The sequence below is a fragment of the Sus scrofa genome, chromosome 5 (genome assembly GCF_000003025.6).
Source record: "Sus scrofa isolate TJ Tabasco breed Duroc chromosome 5, Sscrofa11.1, whole genome shotgun sequence".
Classification (NCBI taxonomy): domain Eukaryota; kingdom Metazoa; phylum Chordata; class Mammalia; order Artiodactyla; family Suidae; genus Sus; species Sus scrofa.
This window is the reverse complement of record NC_010447.5, coordinates 94399883-94423866: the sequence shown is the minus strand read 5'-3', so window position 1 is coordinate 94423866 and position 23984 is coordinate 94399883. Positions and strand designations below refer to the sequence as shown.

At 34.4% G+C, this 23984-nt stretch overlaps 1 protein-coding gene across 1 annotated transcript in view; it reads right to left on the bottom strand.

Annotated features, from left to right (window-relative positions):
* CEP290 (centrosomal protein 290) overlaps positions 1-23984 on the bottom strand; it is an 89941-nt gene that overhangs the window by 50471 nt on the left and 15486 nt on the right. Inside the window, 14 exon segments of the mRNA XM_021092777.1 lie at positions 212-385; positions 3783-4013; positions 4104-4206; positions 5443-5558; positions 7145-7294; positions 7673-7837; positions 11397-11539; positions 12070-12154; positions 14218-14330; positions 15654-15741; positions 15814-15914; positions 18276-18438; positions 19088-19260; positions 23140-23263. Coding sequence (XP_020948436.1) covers positions 212-385; positions 3783-4013; positions 4104-4206; positions 5443-5558; positions 7145-7294; positions 7673-7837; positions 11397-11539; positions 12070-12154; positions 14218-14330; positions 15654-15741; positions 15814-15914; positions 18276-18438; positions 19088-19260; positions 23140-23263 — 1929 coding nt within the window.

Genomic DNA, 23984 nt, shown 5'->3' with positions numbered 1-23984 from the left:
TGGGTCCTTAATGATGCTTCCTCTTTTCATTACAAAACCATATCTGTTCCATATTCTTTTTCCTTATTTAAGCACCTGGTGGAAAGAGGTTTGACTCAGCTAAATAAGGCAAATGAGCGAAGGAAGATGACCTGGAAGAAGTCATCCAGAAGTGATTCTCACCTATAGAAGAATGGCTAATATCACAAGTTTAAGGATCACACCAACTTACCTCTAGGTGTTCCAAGTTATTTGTTCTTTGAACAAGCATATTATCTTTTTGCAAGATGTCTCTGTACTTAATAGTCAGTTCATTGTATTGCTTATTGGCCAATTCTAGTTCAGACAGAGAAACGCTATTATCTATAACTTTCTGGAGCGCTGCAATTTTGAAAACAGCCATTTCCTATGTAGATAAGGATACACGAAATTAAGGTGGTGATTTTTTTTTTTTCTGGTGAAGTACTAGCCATTTTTGAGAAGGATAAGTTAATACAGCTGGAAGCAAAAAAGATTTTAGAATTATTTAAAAAACTAAGACTTCTCATATAAGAAAAAAAATACAGGAATAATTACTAATTTCATTCATACAAGAAATATTTGAAAATTTTAATCATAATAAAAATGAAAATAAAGTGAATCAATAATAACTCTTGCCACAGTTAAATGAAATTCACTTAACTCGAGAAAAGCATAATATACAACAGCTAGAGTATATAACTCAGAATATATCTTTACATGGCTTGTCTAAATTTCATAAGATTAAAAACAACTTTGTCTTTTGAAGACTGAATGGCAAAATTTGCATTATTGCAAGTAACATTTACAGCTTAGCTATTTCCACTTGTTTATAGTATGTAAACCAGCATTACCATAAAAGAAATTTTTTTCTGTTCATAGGAAAGAAACATTATTTAGAAAGAAACTCCTCTGCATCACAGCTGTCTGTAATAAATGACATCAAAGTCTTTAAGTTACTTGGCTGATGTTCATCTCTTTAGCTACAGAGCTACAAAACGTCACTATTTCAAGATGCTGTATTAACACCATAAAGAAAGATCCAAACATAAAGTCATATTTATGAACTGAGGAAGATTAAAAAATTTATAGTTATAATTCATTCTGAAGCACAGTAATCAGGAGAAAATATATGTAATACTGCTTCATTTTTTTTTTTTATGGCCACACCTGTGGCATATGGAAGTTTTAGGGCTGCGGGGTCAAATCAGAGCTGCAGCGGTCAGCTTATGGCACAGCCACAGCAATGCCAGATCTCTTTTTGACAACTTCTCTATATAAATAAGCACACCCTGATCTTCTTTATTCTTGGAATTTGGTTTTACTTTTTTCCTCAGTGAGGGAGATTATGTTTCCCATCCTTAAAAATATCCCTTTTTTTGGCTTTCCAATTGTTGGGAAAAAAAAACAAAAAACCCAGGTTGAACAACCAGGTTGAAGAGGAAGAAGATCCTAGTTCTTTCTTCCCTTCTACCTCAAACACCAGTTATATGTGTTACACTCCAAGAAAAGTATATTCTACAAAAAACCTAACATAAAAATAAAAACAAAAATATTTCACATTTAAAACAGGTTTACTGCGTGACAATTTCACCCATTACTATATTTTAAAGAAGATGGTGAGGAGCTCAAGTTCATTTTAATTTCACTTTGAATTCTTCTGCTTACATGCTCCTGTGTAAACTTAGTCATGTCAAATGAACACATACATGCCTAGATAAGCTATAAGATCAGATGTAAAGCAAGATGCGAAAGAGTACAAATGGTATGCAATTTTTTGTATCTTCGTTCATAATTGGAAAAGGAAACATTGAGAGAACTGGAGGGCTGTAATAGAATGAAGTAAAAAGTTCGTGGACAGAAGTAAGATTTCTCTATGACTTTGGTACATGTAAAAGTTTTATACATTCAAATTCAATTTTTTAAAAAGTTAATGCCTGAAATTGAAAACAATGAGCCTAACTATATAGCAAATGATAGCATACCCACAGAAAGAAGAATCACATCATATTACCATAGAATTTAGCACCCCCAGTGAGAAATGTTCTAAAGAAGATAAGAACTATAAAGAAACTTTAAACTGTATCTTGTAGCACTGCTATTGTTATTATTAATACCAATGTAAGATTATTTTCAAGTTAATATATGAATGTTAGAGCATAAAACAAATAATTATTTTTATGTTAGATTTAACGTTATTTTAACAGACTTCCATATTTGAAAAAAGAAATATAAAGTACAAAATTAAAGATTAGTAAAAACTACACAGTATTTACCTACCCTCATGGTTTAAGTCTATGCATACTTTCCTAACTGAAAGGGACTAGTAGCAATGACGTTCCAAGACACCCAGTGACTGGTTTTGGTAAGAAAACCACTAGAAAGAACAAGGGCTGTCTCCCTAGAAAGAACAAGGGCTCTTAGAAAAATGGCTTATTCCAGGCCTGGATAAGAAATATATAAGATAACTCTTGGACATGATGTTGTGGCAAAAAAACAAACCAAGCTTTGCAGCTTGGATCAAAGAAGAATGGATTTCTGTCACAAGGATACAAGAGCCAGCTTTAAAAGGCTCCCACTGGCCAAGGTGGAAACCAAAATGCACTGTGTGAGTCGGCTAGGATACTTAAGAAAGAGAAAGCTGGAGGGTGCCATGGGTGGGCAGGACAGGCAGAAGGAGAGTACTCTGGTCATTGAAAGGAAAGAAGGCGCGTTGCTGTGGCTCTGGCCAAGGCTGGCGGCTACAGCTCCAATTCGACCCCCAGCCTGGGAAACTCCATTCGCCGCGGGTGCGGCCCTAGAAAAGGCCAAAAGACTAAATAAATAAATAAAAGGAAAGAAGGTAGCTTTTTAGCTTGCCTCTCTAGTAAGAATAATACCTCATACTTCAAGATAACCAAAGAGCTTGGGCTAATGAGGAAAAGCTCTTTATTTTACAAAAGAGCATCTATTAATGCAGAGAACATAACATAACTATAAAAATCACAATTTCTTCAAGTCAATGAAATAGTTGGGTCAAGTAAGAACAATCACTAGGGGACGCTAAAACCATTAGGAGAATTGATAAAAAACCGGTCATCTGCATGGAACCGAAATATCACCAAAGAATCAACTAAATAAATCACTTAATAATAGAGATATATGGCTATCTCTGTTTTAACAAAGTAATCAATCATGAAACATGGGACTACTAGATGTTTCATCTTTTAAAGTGATGCAATATAAACTATTACTTATAAAGTACAAAGTATTACTTATGAAGTATTCTTGCCAATAATGTTTTACCTGAATATAACCAAAGCTTCAGAGCTAACTTCAGTAAATAGAATGAAGAGAGGAAAAAGTAAAATTATGAAAGGAAGGAATCAGATAGTCAACATTTTTCAGAGAGGAAAAAAAAAAGGGAGAAATTCTATATTAAAAAGATTTATGACATGTAACATCCAAATACAATGAAGGATACTCGCCTGGACCCTGGGACAACTGAGGAAATGTGAATATGGTCTGGATATTAGATAATATAAGGTATTTTTACCAATTTTGTTAAGTGTGATAAAGTTATTACGGTTTTTAAAACAGAAAAATACTTTGTTTTTTAGAGATGCACACTAAAAATATTTACAGGAGAAATGTCTGCAATTACAATATTCTTACAAAAAAGATAAAGCAATTTGGGCAAATGTTAATAGATGTCAACTATTATAATCCAAGTGATAGGTATTCATCATACTATCCTTTCTTCCTCATGTTTGAAAATTGTGATAAGAGTTGAAAAAAATACATACCTTAAAACGTTGCAAACGTCCAATTTTTTCACCAACTTCAGCCTCCATTGATATCAATTCATTATTCTGTTTCCTATATTCTTTTCTGAGTTGTCTCTCCATTTCTACTAAAGTAGTATATTGCCTTATGAGTGACTTCTCATTCACTTGCAAGACTGTGATTCTTCTATTATTTTCTGAGAGTGTTTTTCTCATTTCATCTGAATCCATCTGAAGGGCACTGAGCAAATTCTGCACCAGGTCACATTTATATTACTTGTTGAATCAAGCTATCTCCCTTTGTGAAATATCATGTATTGATTTTAAAACTGCTTTACTTACATTATATTCTTTTACTTTTATAGCATCTTGTTGGATTTGATCCTCAAGTTTTCTCTTTTCCTCTTTCATTGTTTCAGATTCTGTTTTCCAGGTCTCCTTTTCACTTAAAAAAAATAAAAATGACAACAGAGTAAACCTAATAAAATATTTAACTAAAGGAAGAGATAACTTTAGATTATGGAAATTTAAAGTTTCCATAAAACAAGAGAAAGCACAACTACTCGGTATCTGATAACATAAGAAGTCAAAATTCCATTTGAAAGGATTTATCCTGGATGTTGTATTTTTACTTAATAAATCCACAGTAAAGAAATTATTTTATCAAATTATTTTCATTAATCCACAAATTATCACTCTACAATGGTTACAATATAACAGGTGCAGCTGAATCTTATAAACATTTTATTAAAAACAGAAAACAATTTAGAAAATAATCAAGAACCCAAATTCATTCTGGAAATTAAATCTCATATTCTGACCCTGCTTTTAAACTTGAGTGCTAAATACTATGAAATATTCAGAGTATCAATAAAACGAGAAATCATTAGCCTTAGAAGAAGATGTGTAAAACACTGTTGTCTACCCAGACCTGCAATGTGCTTGGCATAAACCAATTATGGTGTCAGCATTCTCTCTGCACAGAACGGTTTCAACTTGGACATATGACTTGGACAGCTCATTAACCCAACTCTGGCTAATGAGATCTAAGTCTTCCAGAAGCCTCTGGAAAAAAATTGATGTAAAAATAAAAAGTTACGTGAAAAAAAAAATGTCACTCTTCTTCAGTGGGCATGATTCTATCTTCCTTGAACTCCCGCATCTATTTGATAACCATATCATATTACCTATACTATAAGATTCTCAAACATGACCTAATCTGTAATTAGCTTTGAGTTTATTGTTAGAGCAAATAATAACCACTTTTAGAGTTGAAATTACTTCTGATCAGGTATTCTAATTTATTACGAAGGATATTAGTGCACTGGTATAGATGAGATGACAGAGATGAGCAGAAACACATTAGATCCCTACGAAAATAAACGAATAATGATGAGAGTGATCACTAAGAGTGGTGTCAACAGCTGACATATACAAAGGGCCCGTGGGTGCCATGATACAAAATGTTCATATCTTGGCATTTTCACACAATTCACTTAAGTTTCATCATAACCCTATGAAAAGGCATTACTACCACAGAATTTTATGGACAAGGAAGCTACAAAGTGGAGGTGTAGAGGCAGGAGGAAAATAAAAGAAAAATACTTAAATATTTTCTGTTACTTAACTTTAACAAGAGTATGCTACAATTATATTTAGAAAGTTTTGCTAACACCTATACCTTAGGTATTCTTTATATAATAAGCTTTGTTGATGACGAATTACTGCAAATTTTCGGTTATAGTCTTCAAGAGAATCTTCTAAATTCTTTAGCTTATTTTCCTTACATTCTAGTTCCTAAAAATTGGTTTAGAAATGAGAATGAAAAAAAACATCAGGATGTATTTTAAATTTGAAGGTATAAACTCATTCTGACAAGACCATAGAAAAGCATATAAAAAGAGAATAGTCAGCAAATCCATAAGCAGCACAGGCCATCTCTATGATTCTTTTGAACAAACGATGGCACATGGAATGAGGCAATATATGTAAGAAGGAAGGGCTATAAAACCGGAAAAACTGTTTTCATCTTATATTGTAGTTACAATAAGCACACAAGTTATCAGATACACAAGTTACAGACTTACCTCTAGCTGCTCAGCCCCAGGTACCCTTTTGTGAACATATGCATTCAGACCTCCACTCAAATTATCCTTTCCAATTACTTCATTTTGAAGATGAAGAAACTTGAAACTTAGATTAAGTAACTTATTCAACATTAAAAAACTCATCAATACTAGACTTTGGTATCCTTTTTCTAAGCGCATATGCCAAAGCTGGTGTCAGGTGCTTTAGATATTTGCAGATACAACACTTGAGGTCAGGCCAGTCTGACTCCAAAGATCCTGGTACTTCCATCGCTCTACTGCGGCCCTAGGACTGGGGTTCAAAGCACCTGTTTCTTCCACTTTGAATACATTTTCAGACTCCCCATTGGTACTCTCTAATCCGCTACAATGTTTCTCACATGATTTTTATATAAAGATGAGAAAAAAATAAGCCTAATCTCAAGCAACGTGACAATGTAACACTGTCATTACTTATTGACAGTTTTACTGTATTGCAGAAGAATAAGTTCATGAAGAGTGCTAAAATTATAAAATGATATAACATGAATTACAAAGTAATGTTCTAATAAGTAAATTCCAATACTCAAAAAAGATTAACTAATGTAATTTACAAATATAAATACAAGCATTTGATAATGACAATTCAAGTACATTCACAGATGGATTATCTAGGAGAGGGAAATAGCAGTCCTTACAATCAAAACTTTTTTTTCATTGATTCTGAACACATTTTTGTAATTATATTTGCAAAGTATGTGATGTTATGGATAGTCATCCGTCAAATGAAAAAATGAAAAGCATTTCTCATTATGCTACTCTTAATGACCATAATATAGACAGCAAAACTGAGAAACAAACACGGGGCAAGCAGTATCCTTTCTAATTTGCTAATGGATTAACTAACACTTTACAGGGTAAAGGGAAGAAAGAGATAAAAGACAATTTTCTTTAAAAGTTTTTTTCTTACAGTTAACACAAAAAAGGAACAAGTCTAATCACTGCACAAAAAGCTGTGTCAGGCTTTATTCATTTGAATTACTTTTCCAACCAGCAGTAGATAAAAGAGCTCCCCTTATTTATACATTGCTATCTTACAGGAGCTGCATGTTACTCTACCTGTCAACCATGTAGTCCATATGAATGGCACACAGGTGAACAACATGTGTCACCATGCTAACACATTCCATTTAATACCAAAATCCATTAAAAATGTATCTCATTGTTAGTATTCTAAGAACCAAAGGAATACATGATGATTGAATCTAAAACATACTATCCATTATTTTTAAAATTTATATATAAAATTTGCAGTACCTGTAAGATATGTATTAAATATTCATTCTGAGAATTAATGATATGGGCACTAGATGGTGCTATCCCATCAGGCAAGTCTACGCCTTTAAAAATAACATTTGATCCTTCGGACTGTCGTAAAAGACTGGTCTCCTTTTCAAGATGGTCTATCTGTAAACAAAGAGCTCAGAAATAAGAATCACATCTCTTACAAACAGAGGACAAATTTAAAAGCAGCAACTTACACTTCTTACTGAGTATCTTTAAAAAGTAGATAAATGAATGCACCGCCAGGTATTAATTAAACTCTAATTTAATTGCTACTGAGAAATGTCTAGGTATACATTTAACATTTTTGAATCCTTTATATTACAAGGTATTTATTTTTCCATTTAATTTTATTTTAAAAATCCAAATAGAAGGTTTCCTAATGTTGAAAGAATTCAAAGGGTGTTTTCTCATAAAACAGTCATTTAAAAAAACTTAAATGTTTCAATTAAACTTTTGTTCATATGCTTAGCATTTTCTTTTATGTAAGTAAATTCTCACCTTTAAATTTGCTTTTGCCAACTGCTGAGAATAATTTATAGCTTCCTTCCGAGATTCCTTGAGTTCCTGCCTTAATTCTTCATTCCTTCCAGTAAGTTGATCAACTTGGGCTTTTAAATGCAGATTGGCATCAAATATTCCTTCTGCATTCTTTGATTCTATAGCCTAATATATTTAGATTATATTGAAGGGATGTGAAGAACAGCACTAAAACCATAGTTTAAAAAAATCTACTTTTAAATAAAATTCACATTTAAGCATTTTACTATTCCCATGAGTAATAAAATATGCCAATTATTTCTTATTTATAAAATTCAAGTTTAACTTATATCAGTAGTCCAAGCATACTAACCATTTCATTATAACAATTAACAAATATCCATCTAATCCAAGTAGACTGAGAGACTAGAAAAACAACTGGACAGGAATAAGATAGCTAGAGTACAAATATTAGCCCATCTCTTACTTGCTGGGCAAGTGGCTTAAATTCCTTATATCTTAGCTTCCTTATCTCTAAAGAAGAGGAAATAACACTAGCTCTGCCTACTTCACAAGGTTTTTATATAGTCAAAATGAGATTATTACATATAATGTAAAAGCTTTGAAACTATGAAGCATCTGAACTTAAAGCATGAGCAAAGGAATGAAATAGCTACTAAATTCAATTAAGTAAATTTTTCCTTGGCTTCCTTTCCACACAGATGTAGCACAAATGATAACAAAAGCAAAGTATGACAAAACAATGTTATTTAAGAGAGCTGGATAAGCAAAAACGATATGTCAAATACTAAAACATTATCAAAGAGGTTTCACTGGTCCTAAGTCTCCAACAATGGTATACAAAAATATATCTACAGCTACATACACATCTACAGGATATACACATATAAATACATTTGGACTTTTTGGAATAAAACTATTAAATGTAAAATGAAACTTCAGAAATAAAGGCAGAAGACACAGACGGTAAGGTGAGTAAAACCATATGTAATCTCTCAGGAGGGTGATCTGAGATTTAACTCAAGGCAGTAGATTTGTAAAAGTAAGCCTTACCCTATGGACATTAGAGAAGGCCATGTGGAGTAGTGAGTTATACTAATTCAAAGGGTTTAGCAGAAAGACAGAAGTAGGAGGCGGAGGTACTCTGACAGATGACATAGTAGTCTAGTTAGCTGTCTTGCTGATAAATGGTACCACATTCTCTATATGGTGTTTTGGTAAAAGGAGATTGAATTAAGATGATACTTAGAGGCTTTGAAAAATATCCTGTAGCAATAGTAAGTGAACTAAAGTGCATAGGCCAGAATTATCTGATCTAAAGTATTACTGATTCCAAAAATTTCTTAAAGGAAGTATATTGTTGGGTTATTTGTCAGTTTCAGACAAAGCCTATCAGTCAGAAAAAAAAAAAAAAAAAAATGACAACTTAGAAGAGAAGCAGATGAAAGCAATGGAAGCAATAGTCCTGGGAAGGCCAGAGGCTATCAACTGAAACAGAAAAAGCTAGAATTTTTCTGTGCTATTCATTCTGTTTCTATTTGGTCACTAAGTAGAGTTTCCCTTAGAAAACAGAATTTGATCTGGGACACATTATTAGTAGTTGGTAGCATCATATATAAAAGATGTTCACGTAAGAAAGTATGAAGGATATATATATTTTTTCTTTTTTATGGCCATACCCCCAGCAAGGGATTGAATACTGACCTGAGCTGCTGCAGTTGGATTCTTAACCCACTGCACCACAGCGGGAACTCCTGAAGAGTCATTTTAGAAATTTAAAATAGTAGAGACAAAACAAAGTCACCAACCAGAGAAGGAAAATCAGAATGAGAAACATACAAAAGGAATCAAAGAGGTTTCATAAATTTGGTTAAATGATTTTCTTGCCTCGGGAAGTTTTTGACATTGCAAGATCACTCTCCCTCTCTGCTAAAAATACAGTGTTGTTAAAAAATAAAGTATTCCACTATTGATCAGTCATCATAAAAAAAGAAATTTCAATGAATACCAATTTTTTTCTATTTAAATCAAGCACAGTATAATAGATAATATTGCATGTTAATATGTTTGGATTATGTAAATTACATACATTTAAATATTAAAATCTAAAAATGTGTATTTTATTCATGTTTATATAACAGACACACATTAATAGGGTAGAACTTATCTTAAATCTCTATATGGTAAATATAAATAGAATATCACTTGATGGCTAAAATCATTCTTATAGCAATGCTTAAGTCTCTAAATATTTAAAAATTCTTACTACATTCTACTAGACTTCAATATTTGTGGTATAAGGTCCTAACAGACCCACCATTCTACATTTAACAAGTGAATACAAAAACCTACTACATAAAGGTTCTAGATAATAAACAAAAGTAAGTAGATTTGAGAGGGACTTGAAACCTGGAAGACACAGAGTGCTATTTTTAAGGTTTTCTCTGAGGATGAGCTGCAGTTACAGTGACCACCTTTTTTTTTTTGGCCTAGAAAACCAGAGGATGGTGCCCAAAGCCATAAGGAAGAGGGGAATGCCAGAAAGAAAAGAACCAGCAAAACTGAGCTTCAAATTCTGTGTTAAAGCTCTGCCAGGTCTCAGGCTGACACTTAAAACAGAAAAAGACACATGAGCCTGCATGTTCACTGCAGCACTATTCACAACAGCCAAGACATGGAAACAACCCAAATGTCCATCGACAGATGACTGAATTAGGAAGATGTGGTATATATACACAATGGAATACTACTCAGCCATAAAAAGAACAAAATAATGTCATTTACAACAACATGGATGGAACTAGAGACTCTCATACTGAATGAAGTAAGTCAGAAAGAGAAAGACAAATACTATATGATATCACTTATATCTGGAATCTAACATATGGCACAAATCAACCTTTCCACAGAAAAGAAAATCATGGACTTGGAGAATAGACTTGTGGTTGCTAAAGGGGAGGGGGAGGGAGTGGGATGGATGGGGTGCTTGGGGTTAATAGATGCAGACTATTGCCTTTGGAATGGATTAGCAATGAGATCCTGCTGTGCAGCACTGGGAACCATGTCTGGTCACTTATGATGGAGCATGATAATGTGAGAAAAAAGAATGTACACATGTATGTGAAACTGGGTCACCATGCTGTACAGTAGAAAACTGACAGAACACTGTAAATCAGCTATAAAGGAAAAAATAAAAATCATTATATAAAAAAAAAATCTAAAAAAAACAAACTGAAAAATGGAGATGGCAGGAGAAAGTGTCAGTGAACTTGAAGACAAATTAATAGCAATTATCCAACTGGAAGAAGATAAGATAAAAATTAGGGAAAAAAATAACAGAGACTTAGGGACCTATGGGACAACATCATCTAACATGTTTCATTGGAGTTTCAGAGAGAATGAAGAAATTAATGGCAGAAAACTTCCCAACTGTGGTGAATAAAACAAGCTAACAGATTCAAGAAGCTCAGTGACTCCCAAACAAGATACACATGCACACACACATTCCACCTTGGCACATTACAGTCAGACTGGTCAAAACCAAATAAAAAGACAAAGTCTTACAAGTAGCCTGAGAAGAATCAAACATTTTATACAGGGGGAACAATGACTCAAATGAAAACGAATGTCTCATCAGAAACTATGGAGACGAGTGAGAGTGGAACAACATCTTTAAAGTGATGAAACAACAAAGCAAAACCATTAATATGAAAAAATAACTTACATTAACTAGTCTTTCAAGACTGGGAATAATTAGAGATGTTTCGCCTCCTTTAACATCAGGATCTTTCTGCATTTCCTTAATAGCTTGCAATATTTCTTTCATACCTTCTTCTAGTTGCTTATTTTCTTCAACTAATTCTTTTGCTAAAATAACATATTTAGTCTCTTTAAATGAATAGTTCTCTTTTACAATTTACACCTTTCTATACAGATGAAAAATATTTCACACACTGTAAAAATAACTCACCTATAAAATGCCAATATAAACAAATGTACAAAAATTCAACTATAGACTCAATGTATGAATAGTTAGGTTAAATTACACATCTATTTAAATATCCACAACCATATGCATCTCATGGCTAAAAGAAATACACATAAAAGCATATTTTGCCTTTACTTTACATTGAAAATCTTTTAAATTTGTTTTTCTAACTTTACTTTCATTAGAGAAAAAAGAGACTTATTAATCATCATAATAAATTCAAACTAATACATTCTCTGAAAATAAATACAGCAAGGCAAACGAAAGACACAAATGAGACTGAAGAGTATTCATTACAGACGTAATTAAGGCTTAAACAGACTTGAAAACAAAATGCATTAAAGTCCTTTCGAAGCCATTATTTTCGGTACAGACTAAGTATAGAAAAATAAGTGTAACAGTAACTTACATTTTTTCTGAAATTTGGCTATTATTGTTCTACTTCTTTCTAAATCTTTTTCCTTTTCAATTAGTTCTCTTGAGAGAAATTCATTCTAAACAAAACATAAAAAGAATACAATTTTTTAATAAAATATTACCATAGTTCATAGTTTTGAATTTTAAAAAAGTTTCGGAGTTCCCATTGTGGCTCAGTGGTTAATGAATCCGACTAGGAACCATGAGGTTGCAGGTTCGATTCCTGACCTTGCTCGGTGGGTTAAGGATCTGGCGTTTCCATGAGCTGTGGTGTAGGCCGCAGACGTGGCTCAGATCCCGCGTTGCTGTGGCTGTGGTGTAGGCCGGCGGCTAAAGCTCCGATTAGACCCTTAGCCTGGGACTCTTCACATGCCGCGGGAGAGGCCCAAGAAAAGGCAAAAGAAAAAAAAAATTGATCAACTGAGGTTTATACACCCAAAACAAGTTAGAGAAACACAGCAGCAGTCACAAAGATATAAGAAACATAAAGGGTAGACGAGATAATGATCTTCGACCCTCTCCCTCCCTCCAGCACCCATGGGGAGAGGTAGAGAGATAAAGAAAGTTTTTGTCTTTAGCAGCACAACCATCTCTTTTAACGACCGGCATTTATACTACCTGCTCTGCCTGGTTTCTATGACGTTCAAGCTCTATTTCTGCATTTCTACTCTGTACTTCTTTGATCAATAAATCCTGTGCTATGACTTCATTCTAAAGAAATATTTAATAAATTAGGTAAGTCAATGAGTTCATTTCAAATTCACTGCATTTTTAGGTTTTTTTTAAGAAGAATGTGTATAAATTAAAGTGCAAACATAAAAAATTTCTCATAATTGCTAATTACAGAACTTTGCTAGAGAAATCATAAAAAAGAATTAAAAAGCAATCCCAGGAATGTAATTTGGAGGTGAGCTCACCTGAGATCTAAGAAATACCAGTTCTGTCCGTAGCTGTTCTATAAGATTTTCAAGTGGATCTATCTGAGATAATTTTGATTGTACATTAACAGGCATAGGATCCGGAACAGTAACTTCAAGTTTACTTTTCAATATCTCTGTCTGTAAGGGTACATCACTTTTTCTTGTATCTTCTTTCAAATTCGTATCAGCACATTTTATTGGGTTATGAACCTGATCATCTTCTGATGTTGCTATTTGTAACTTATCCATGTCAGTTCTATTACCATGAATTTGCTGACAAAATACTGCAGATTTTTGCCTAAGTGATAATTTCTGCATTAAATCTGAAGCTGTGGATAAGGCTCGTAAAGATGAATCACTTTTTTGTGTGAAATCAGTCTTCTCAAGTGCCTGATGGCTTCCTGACACTTTCTTCATAGAATCATAAGAAAGAGAGCATAAACAGTCATTTATTTCTTCATGACTCTCCCTACTGAAGGAACTGACTAATGACTCTAGATTTCTTAAAGACTGTAGACAGGGTGCTTTAAAAATCTCCCTTATTGTAATAGTTTCTGGAGGTGAAATATTATCTTTCACTTGCACAGACGAAGAACGTCTAGTTAGAGTGACAAAAGGATTCACGTCACTTTCTACACTACGGCGAGTTTCAGACAACGTTCTTGATAATGATCCTATGGTCAGCTTCTCTTCTGGCTCTTTCTGATATGACTGTGGAATACTGAATGATGGCCTCTTATGCAGCAGCTCTACTTTATCTGAACTCCTAATCTGTATTCAGAGTAAATAATGTTTCATTAATCAATCTTGGGATCAACAGGTTATTTAAATAAAGCATTTTACTTTTATTAACAAGAAGTGGAGTTCCCATCGTGGCTCAGTGGTTAACGAATCCGACTAGGAACCATGAAGTTGCGGGTTCGATCCCTGGCCTCGCTCAGTGGGTTAAGGATCCAGCGTTGCTGTAAGCTGTGGTCCCGGTCACAGAAGTGGCTTGGATCCCACGTTGCTGTGGCTCTGGCATAGGCCGGCAGCTACAGCTCTGATTAGACCCCTAGCCTGGGAACTTCCATATGCCATGGGTGCGGCTCTAGAAAAGACCAAAAAAAAAAAAAAAAAGATTAAAAAAGAAGCAATGTCCAAAATGAGATAATGGGGGCAGAAATGACAGCACTGATCATACTTTCTTCTCTTTGTCCTAACAGTAGTTTACTATTTACCTTTGATTGTGCTTCACTCATATTTTTGAGGCTCATGAAATTCAATTTTCCTTCTCCTGTTCTATTCTCTTGAGAAAAGTTTTCAGTTAAGTTCAGGTCTTCAACAGTTAATCCTATATATAAAAGAATTAACAAATTAAAAACGTAAAAATAACTCTCCTGTTAATCCAATACTTTAATTCTCAAAAACTAAAATCGAGTTTTAATTCAAACAAAAGGTAGAATAACAATTTCCAAAATCCCGGATTGCAGCATGTAACCTATACAACTGTTGGATTTAGCTCTCTATTAATAAGATATTAATGAGAAACACACACACATTTTATCTTCTCTATCATCCTTTGCTCATATTGATAAGTACTAAAATAGTTACAAGACTCACAAAGTAGACAATCCTGTTGTATAGCACAGGGAACTACATCCACTCATGACAGAACATGATGGACGATATGTGGGAAAAACAGTGTATATATTGGTAAGACTGAGTCACTTTGCTGTACCTAAGAAATTGATGGACATTGTAAATTAACTATATTAAAATTAAAAACAGACAAGAATCATGAATAATGACTAAACTGGTTACTATACCAGTAAATGACAAAGTTTTGCCCTTGCAGAAATTTTTGATGTACTACAGAGAACACAATGCTTAAAATAAATAAACCAAAACGAACAAACAAACAAAACAACCCTCTATTGCTCACAGATACTTGTGGGCTTGCGCCAAGTTAGGAAAAAAGTTTCTTCTCTATGGTCTTCTTCAAAAAAGCAGTGCAATAGCTTTTAAAAACTAAACCAGAAGTTCCCTCTTGGGCAGCATGTAAAGGATCCGCATTGCCACAGCTCTGGCTGCAGGCCACACTTGCAGTGCAGTTTCAGTCCCTGGCTAGGGAACTTCCACATGCCCTGGGTGCAGCAGCCCCCCAAACAAACAAAAAACCTAACCAACTGTTCTCTTTATATCACGTAAGATAAACTGCCAAAATGTTAACTTGTATTCAATAAAATATTACTTTCACTTAATAATAAATAAGGTACAAGGAAAGCTTCCAACGCATAGCTCTAAAGGAAAGTGAAAATATAACAGTAACATAAACATAAATATTACTAAGTTTTATCACTACTAATCACAACACACTGGGATTGTTTAGAAATTAATACAGACTGTATTATAAATTTTTCAAAAGTTTATGATTCTAAAGTTTGTTTTTTGGTCACTTATTTTCTTTTATTATTCTTTTTACCTGTTTCAGATTTAGGACTGAACCCAATGACACTCACTCATACACTCTCAATCAGGTCGTTATTTTCATTTATTAAACTTGTAGCAAAACCATGGTAATACAGCAATAGTATTTATACCATACAGAAAATTGCAGAGCCAGACAATTCATTTTTCAATGATCCTTTTAAAGGTTTGGAATAACTGAGTATACCTGAAGCTGTAATTCTTTTTCCTTTTTCTTGAGCCATTTGACGAATTTTTTTTTTCAGTTCAAGCCGCTCTTCCTCTAGACTTTCAATCTGCAAAGTATAAATTATTAGTATTTTCCTTTTCTTCATCTAGAAAAACAATCATTTGATTGCTACACTTGCCTCTTTCAAGAGAATCTGGTTTTCAGCTCTGTACTGCTGCTGTTTTAAACTTTTGCTATTTCTAAATTCAGTTAAATCAATCATTGTCTTTGGTTCAAGACCTGAAACAAAAAGCAATGTAATTAAAACTTTAATAACATTCAAAGGAACTACAAGAACTTCATACAGCAACTGTCCGTCAAGCTACTGATTATATATTTAGCCAGCACCACTTAAGAATGAGGTATTTCTTGTGAAAGACTTTTTCAGGTATTTGAACCCTACAAGTTTAAATTTTATTACAATTATTAATAGAAATTGACAAAAAAAATTTATGATCTGTCTTCTCCATGGTGGACTGTCAGAGAGGTATTAAAACGCATTGAGAACAGACGCTTTGGAATAAAACAGATGTGGGTTCAATTCTCACCTTCAACTATTAACTAAGTTGCAGGGACATGTGTGCATGTAGGTACATATTACTTCTGGCTTGGTGTCAGGGGGTATAACAAAATTAATCCACATAAAGTTAGAGCAGTGTCTAGCACAGAGTGGTCATTATTAACATCAATAACATCATATGATTAGCCCTATGCACTCAACTACATCAAGACTGGCTGATGTATTATAAACCAAGATTCAGAGCCCTTAAAATGCAGAAAATCTGGTGTTTATGCAGGTATTTACATGGCTGATTCATCCTTAAAAACACTAAAGTTGGCCATGATCTGTGAGGCTGAACTGATTAGACTAAGTCTAATCTGAGGTCCTGGCATGTCTCTGGGTCCCAGTTAGGCACCTTTTTACAAATAAATAATACATATTAAATATTTATTGTTCTTCCTTTAGAGAACAGATTTCACAAGGGATCATTTTAACTTTAAGAAAGCATTAACTGGATTTATCCCAGGGATGCAAGGGTTCTTCAATATCCACAAATCAATCAGTGTGATACACCACATTAACACACTGAAGAATAAAAACCATATGATCCTCTCAATAGACACAGAAAAAGCCTTTGACGAAAAATCCAGCACCCATTTCTGATAAAAACCCTTCAGAAAGTAGGCAGAGAGGGAACCTACCTCAACATAATAAAGACCAGATATGACAAACGTAGAGCTAACATCATTCTCAATGGTGAAAAGCTGAAAGTATGCCCGCTGAGACCAGGAACAAGACAAGGATGTCTGATCTCGCCACTACTAGTCAACATAGTTCAGGGGGTGGGGGGATGCACTGGGGTTGTGGGATGGAAATCCTATAAAATTGGATTGTGATGATCACTGTACAACTATAAATGTAATAAATTCATTGAGTGATAAAAATAAAATAAAATAAAATTTAAAAAAGGACACAGTGAACTTCTCTGCAGAACAGATACTGACTCACAGACTTTGAAATACTTATGGTTTCCAAATGAGACAGGCTGGGGGGTGAGGGGATGCACTGAGGGTTTGGGATGGAAATGCTGTAAAATTTGGTTGTGATGATTGCTATACAAATCAATATTTACCTATAAATCTGTGTATAATTAATTACATAGTTTAAAAAAAAAAAGCAAGCATTAACTGGTATTTACCAAGTGTAATGAAATCATTATTTAGACCTTTATTTTAAAGTACAAATTTATATTGTACTGCCGAAACATTTAAACAAATAATATTCACTAATGAACCATTTGTTGATAGCAATATATAAAGTCTCAGGCTATATTTAGTAACTGCTTCTTAGAATCAATCAGTAACCTTAAAATACTCAACACAAGTAACAGTCTAAATTATAAAAGTATTTGAAAGTCTCAAAAGGGATTAAACAGTATTTCAGTGTTTTTTAATGTCCCCATGCATTCATCGGAAACTAGAACATTCTGCAAACTAACAAACTACTTCTATTAAAAAAAAAAGGTTAAGTTCTAGGAGTCCCGCTGTAGCTCAGTGGTTAACGAATCCGACTAGGAACCATGAGGTTGCGGGTTCGGTCCCTGCTCTTGCTCAGTGGGTTAACGATCCGGCATTGCCCTGAGCTGTGGTGTAGGTTGCAGACGTGGCTCGGATCCCATGTTGCTACGGCTGTGGCGTAGGCCGGCGGCTGCAGCTCCGATTTGACTCCTAGCCTGGGAATCTCCATATGCCACGGGAGTGGCCCTAGAAATGGCAAAAGACAAAAAAAAAAAAAAAAAGGTTAAGTTCTAATATACGGTGGTATTAATTTAGCCAACTTTCATTTTTTCAAGCAAGGAATTATTATTGAGATCTCTGACAGATACAGCAGTGCTCCAGTCCAAACACCATCCCAACTTCAACAAATCCATAATCCCACTTTAATGGAACAACTCCTCTTCTACTTGTTTTAAATTATTTTAACAGAAGGATATATTTGGAAAAAAAGCATCCAACTATTAAAAATAATAATAAAAAGGAAAACAAAAAGGACTTGACAATTAGGGTTGAGCAAATGATACATCTTAAAAGATGACTTACCTACACGTTCTCTAAGTGCTTCATTTTCATCAAGGAAATCATTGATCTTCATCTCAAGTTTATTGATTTCTTTTGTCAATACTTCAATCTCTCGATCTCTTATTTTAATTTGGTTTTTACAATTCTTTATTTCAATAACAGCATCTTCTAAACCATAAATTCCCTGAAACATAACCAATGTAATTTAAATATAACATAGTTTCTTTGAATAAATCATCAAATTCAATCATTTATTTTCTTATTAAGTCTGAGGGGAAGTGCAACATATATATACACCTATAATTTATATCTCTAAACTGTGTTTTTTAGTGTGATTTTAAAAAACAAATCCAGTAATAATACTAATGGGAAGCAGAAGAGTTGAAATTTCGCAGTACAGCATCCTAATGGCAAAGTGACTCAATATTACATACTCTGAGATCTGATTCCAAAATATGAGAAGTACAAAGGAAGGCTGTGTTGGCACACTGGGTGGCTGTTTCTACCACAACTTTGGTACAATTAATCAGTGGTGTCACATTTGCATGGTGGTACAATGGCTCAGATCACAAAGAATCAAATCCTGCTGCCTCACCAAAGCTCATTATCTGGGCAAAATGTTTTAATCAAATGGTTTGAAAACAATTCTCCTGCAAAAAGTAAAAGTGTTGCAAATGTCTGAACATTTTTGCATAAATTAGTTAGGATAATCTTTATCATGAGATACTCCTGAAACAAGTCTTTAAATAGTACACAGTACGTGGCACAGAACAGTCTAACTGTAAGTAGCAAGAATAATTAAGCTTCTTGACTGACAAGATAAAAATACATACCGATTCATAATCTTTTAATCGCTTCAGAGTCTCAACTAACTCTTTATCCTTTTCTCTAGCATCAGCCTCAGCCAGCTCAGCTGTTCTCTCAGCCTCTTTAGTTCTCTCTTCTAAAATTTGAACCTTAGACTGAATTTTCATATAATGAGTCTGTTGAGAAAGTGCTGAAGCTCCTACAGGGTAAAAATAAAAATCACGAATGAACCGAATTGACTACTTACTCCTATAAATCACTAATATGTCACTAAAGAAAAAAAATCCATGCAGTATTATGGTAATATTTTGTAAAATAAAGTTTTGATTTGGTTTTATTAACAAATCTAAAAAGGAAGTTTTAATCAAATCTTAGCTGAAAGGGTATAAAAGACTGGAAAACACTTCTTTACAAAGAATGATCATTGTGGCAAAAGCTGCTATCTGTTCCTAATAGTTAACCTCCCTTTTTTGCTCAGTAGTAGAAGTATTGATTTTTAGCTGGACACATGGCCACTTGAAATAAAAACTAAACTTCCATTTACATTCCAGCAGCTAGGTGTGGTCATGTGACTAATGGGATATTAACACAAAGAGCATGTGCATATTTTAGGAAATGTTTTTTTAAAGGAGAGCAACGAAACTTTCTTCTTCCTTCCTGCCAGCTAGAATACAGACATCAGGGCTGGATACCAAATGGTGTTCCCAAAACATGACATGGAAACATGGTGAGAAATGCAGAGTAAGGTACAGGGTGCCTGATATCTAGTGTTCGTACAACTAGCACACCAATCCTAAACTAGTTGCCTCAACTTCATTTATATCACAGAAAAGTGCATTTCTAGTCTGTTTAAGCCACTGTTATATTTGATTGTTTTCTGTCACTTGCAGCTAAACTTAATTGGAACTCATAGCTAAAAAATTCCTACTTGTACATCTTGAACTGTTGCTAAAACCAAAATATAGTCTTCCTATCATTCTAAAATGTATTGACACAAATCATTCTTTTACTCATCCACAATAAACACCTGATTTATAGGACATATACTTACACACAGGCATTGGACTAGTGCAGGAGGTCACATGTTTATAAGAAGTGAGCTCTGCTCTCTGGAGCGAGCAGCCTGGTTGGAGGGTGTGACTGAAGCCGACTCCCAAATCTCCCCTCCCTTTCTCCTACGTGGGCCCCCACAGTATGTTCACCCGCCTACCCTTCAGTACTTGCTCTTTGCTCCTCTCTTGCTGTGTGGGGTTGGATGTGAGGATGAAGTTCCATTTTGCATGAGGCACGTGAAGGCAACATTCTGGACTGTCTAATTCTAGCCCAATATATAAGTGAAAAATAAACTTCTATCTTGATTCGGCCATCATTTTCAGAGGCCTGTAAGAGCTAAAACTAATGCTAACCAATGAAGGGAGAACACCATTAGCAAAAAAATTTGTCATATGCAAATTCAATTCAATATATGGAGCATACAATCTAGTATAGACACCTGTCGGCTTTAGGGTCCTATGACTATGGACTGACAGAAGTGTCACTAGATAAGACCCCTTCCTTATTCGAGGGCAGAGATAAACTGCCACTTTTTCTCCTGATGGGTGGAATATGCAAAACCCACAATATATCATCTTTCTGAAGCGATTTAAGCTATTGTCAAAGTATAATTCTAATACATACATAATACACACATAGATAGAAGTACGTATATAAAGTGGGTCTTAACGCCGCTAAACAATCACACATTTCCCTAGTTTGCTCATTCTTCCAGATGACCACTGCGAACGTTCTCTTTACTTCTCTCTCCTCAACTTCTTATGTATCTGTCCCTTCCTCACTTTCGGCTCAGAACCTTGCTTCCTGTTCACCGAGAAAACAGAACTTTCCCTGTCGGGACATCGACCCCACTACCTCCAAGTATGTCTGTACACTCCTGCTGCTATGGACAACGCTGTGCTCCTAAATCCCATCTGAACACTAAATCCCATCTCCACTAAACACTAAATCCCATCTCCTTGCCTTCTCGAGCTTATTCCAGAAGTTTTCTCCTCCTCCTGCTTCATCAACTCAAGAATTGTTTCTTTTTTAATTGATCTTCCCTTTTAACCTGGAAGTATGATTATTTCTTCCATTTTAAAGAGAAGCACAGTTTCCTTATCCCTCCGTCCCTTCAAACTACCACTCTATTTTTCTCCTTTCCTTCATAAAAATAGTCCTCAAAAGTCTCCATATTCGCTCTATTTTTCAGCTTTACCCATCTTTCTCCTGAACTAAAATTGACTACTGTTAAATAAAATGGTCAATTTTCAGTGCTCCTCTTGACTTACTAGCAGCAATGAATACAGCACGAAAGAGAGCTGCTTATGCTCTTTCTTGATGACAGTGAGAAACTTGTGTGAGTTTCAGGACTCTACACGCTTGCTCCTGGTTTTCCTCCCATCTCTCTGGCCATTCCTTTCCAGCGCCTTTCGGTTGTTCCTTTTCATCTCCCCAGGCTCTCAAGCAAAAGTACCCCAGGGCTCAGTCTTAAGATTTTTCTTTGTAACCAAGACTTTCTCCCTTGATGGTAAGAGCCAGCTTCAGACTGTCCTCCTGAGCCTCAGACAAGTACCTACTTGACACTTTCACTCAGATGTCTAATAAGCATCTCACACTTCACATGTCCTGTTTAACTACCTGATCATCTCTATAGCTGCTCTTCCCACAGTCCTCCGCAGCATTCAGACAAAAAGCCCTGATAACTTTCTCTCACATCTCACATCTCATCTGTCAGCCGATTTCATTTCTACAACCTTCGTAATATCCAGAATTGACTATATCTATGTAACTCCACTGCTATCTCCATGCTCTAAGCCACCATCCCTTCTTTCCAGGTTATGGCAACAGACTTATAATAGGTTTCCCAGGTTCTGTCCTTAACACTCCTAAAGTCCATGACACAGTCCAAGCCAAAATTCAAATTGTATCATTCCTTTCTTCAAAAACCTTCTTTGATGCTCTCACTTAAAAGAAAAGCCAAAGTCCTTACAATGTACTGTAGGCCCCATATGATATGGCCCCTGGGCTCTGATCTCATCACCTACCGCTGACCACTTGCTCACTCTTCTACAGCCACAAAGGCTTCTTTGTTCTTCCTCAGACGTGCTCGGTACACTCCTGTCTCACTGCCCTGTGCTTATTCCCACTGCTTAGTGACATCTGCATGGCTGACTCCCTCATTTCCTTAAGTCTCTGTTCAAATATCTCAGGAGGCTTTTGCCTCACTCTCTAAATTAAAGCTATACCTTCAACCACCACCATTATTTCACTTAAACAACACACACACAGGGACTCACTATTTCCACTCCGTGTCTTTTTTTTCAGCATGAGGAAGTTCCTGGGCCAGGGATCAAACCCACACAACAGCAGAGACCGAGCTGCTGCAGTTACAATGTCGAATCTTTAACCCGCTAGGCTACCAGGGAACTCTATGTCTTTTTCATTTTTTTTTTATCTGCAGCAGTTATAATAAATATGTCATGAACTTATTAGGAATAGTTTGCATTAATGTGCTCTAGTGTAACTACAGTATGTAGTGCTGTGGAAATACAGGTTATAATGACTGACATTCAAAAGATTTGATAAATTAGGTAAGGTAGCATGACCCAGGGTGGAGAAAATAGGAGATATCAAGTTAAGTAAGATTAATTCAAATGTTGACAAGTCAAATTACTCCTGAAAAACCTCTGCAATGCTACTACACTGATCAAAATTTTACTTTATTCCATTCTTTGTTATTTCCAAAAAGGAGGTTAAACACAATTATATCACCATTTTTCAATTTTTTTCATATGGCCAAACTGATATCAGAGGTTAATGTAACTTTCGTCAGATAAAAATTATGCAAAGTACTGCCATCATTTACAAGTTTAGATCTAACGTGTAGTTAATAATAACCTGGATCATTTTTTAAAATATGATAAATTTCGAATAGAAAAATCAATAAAACATTTACTGATATAACAATTCCATGTTAATAAAAATAAAACATTTTTAAAACTTAATGGTATATAAAATACATATTCATAAAACATTGAATTACCTTTGTTTCTTTGGAGTTCATTTTTCAAATCTTCAATAATCAAAGTATTTTTTTCCATTTCTTTTGTATACTGTTCTACTTGCTCAGTGAGCATCTTAATTTGGCTATCTCGTTCTTGTATACCCTATAAAATATTTTTTAATACTATATATTATTTCTTTACAAAGATTAATACATATTTTACAAGTAAGGAAAAAGGTAGGTCTTATTTTTTTCAGTAAGACTATAGAATACATATTTTATGGGTCAAAACTGTACCTTTTACTATTTCGTATACATCAATTACACAACTCAATAGAAGTATGCTGCTGTCACTCTAGTACTTACAGATTGTATAAGGGCTAGCACGCTGGCAAATAAGTATTCCCGAACTTTCTAATATTTGTGGCTCTTTATGGCTCCTTTTATGTTGCTCTTCCTCATCATCCATCTAATTCTATCTTTGTATCCCTTTATGTTTGGGTGTTGCCTTGTGCTTTTTCTCTTATTCAAGTTAGCTTTCACCCATGTAGTACTTCACTCAAAAATCTTGTCCCTTGCAATTGTCCTTATTCCCCAAATACTTCCCAAATTTCTTTTTTTTCTTTAGGACGATGACCACAGATGATGCAAGTGTAATTTTTTCTATATGAATAGATTTGTATTAAAAATAAGTATCTTACACAATATAAATTATAATCATATTTTAATTTATTTCACATTATACATGATATTTCAGCACAAAATACAATATAATAAACTTTAGTAACAGAGTATTAAGTAAAATTTCTAAAAGTTTTTAATAGTTATTCCCAATCAAAATAATATGAACATTTTATCTGCATCAAAACAGAAAAATATACAAA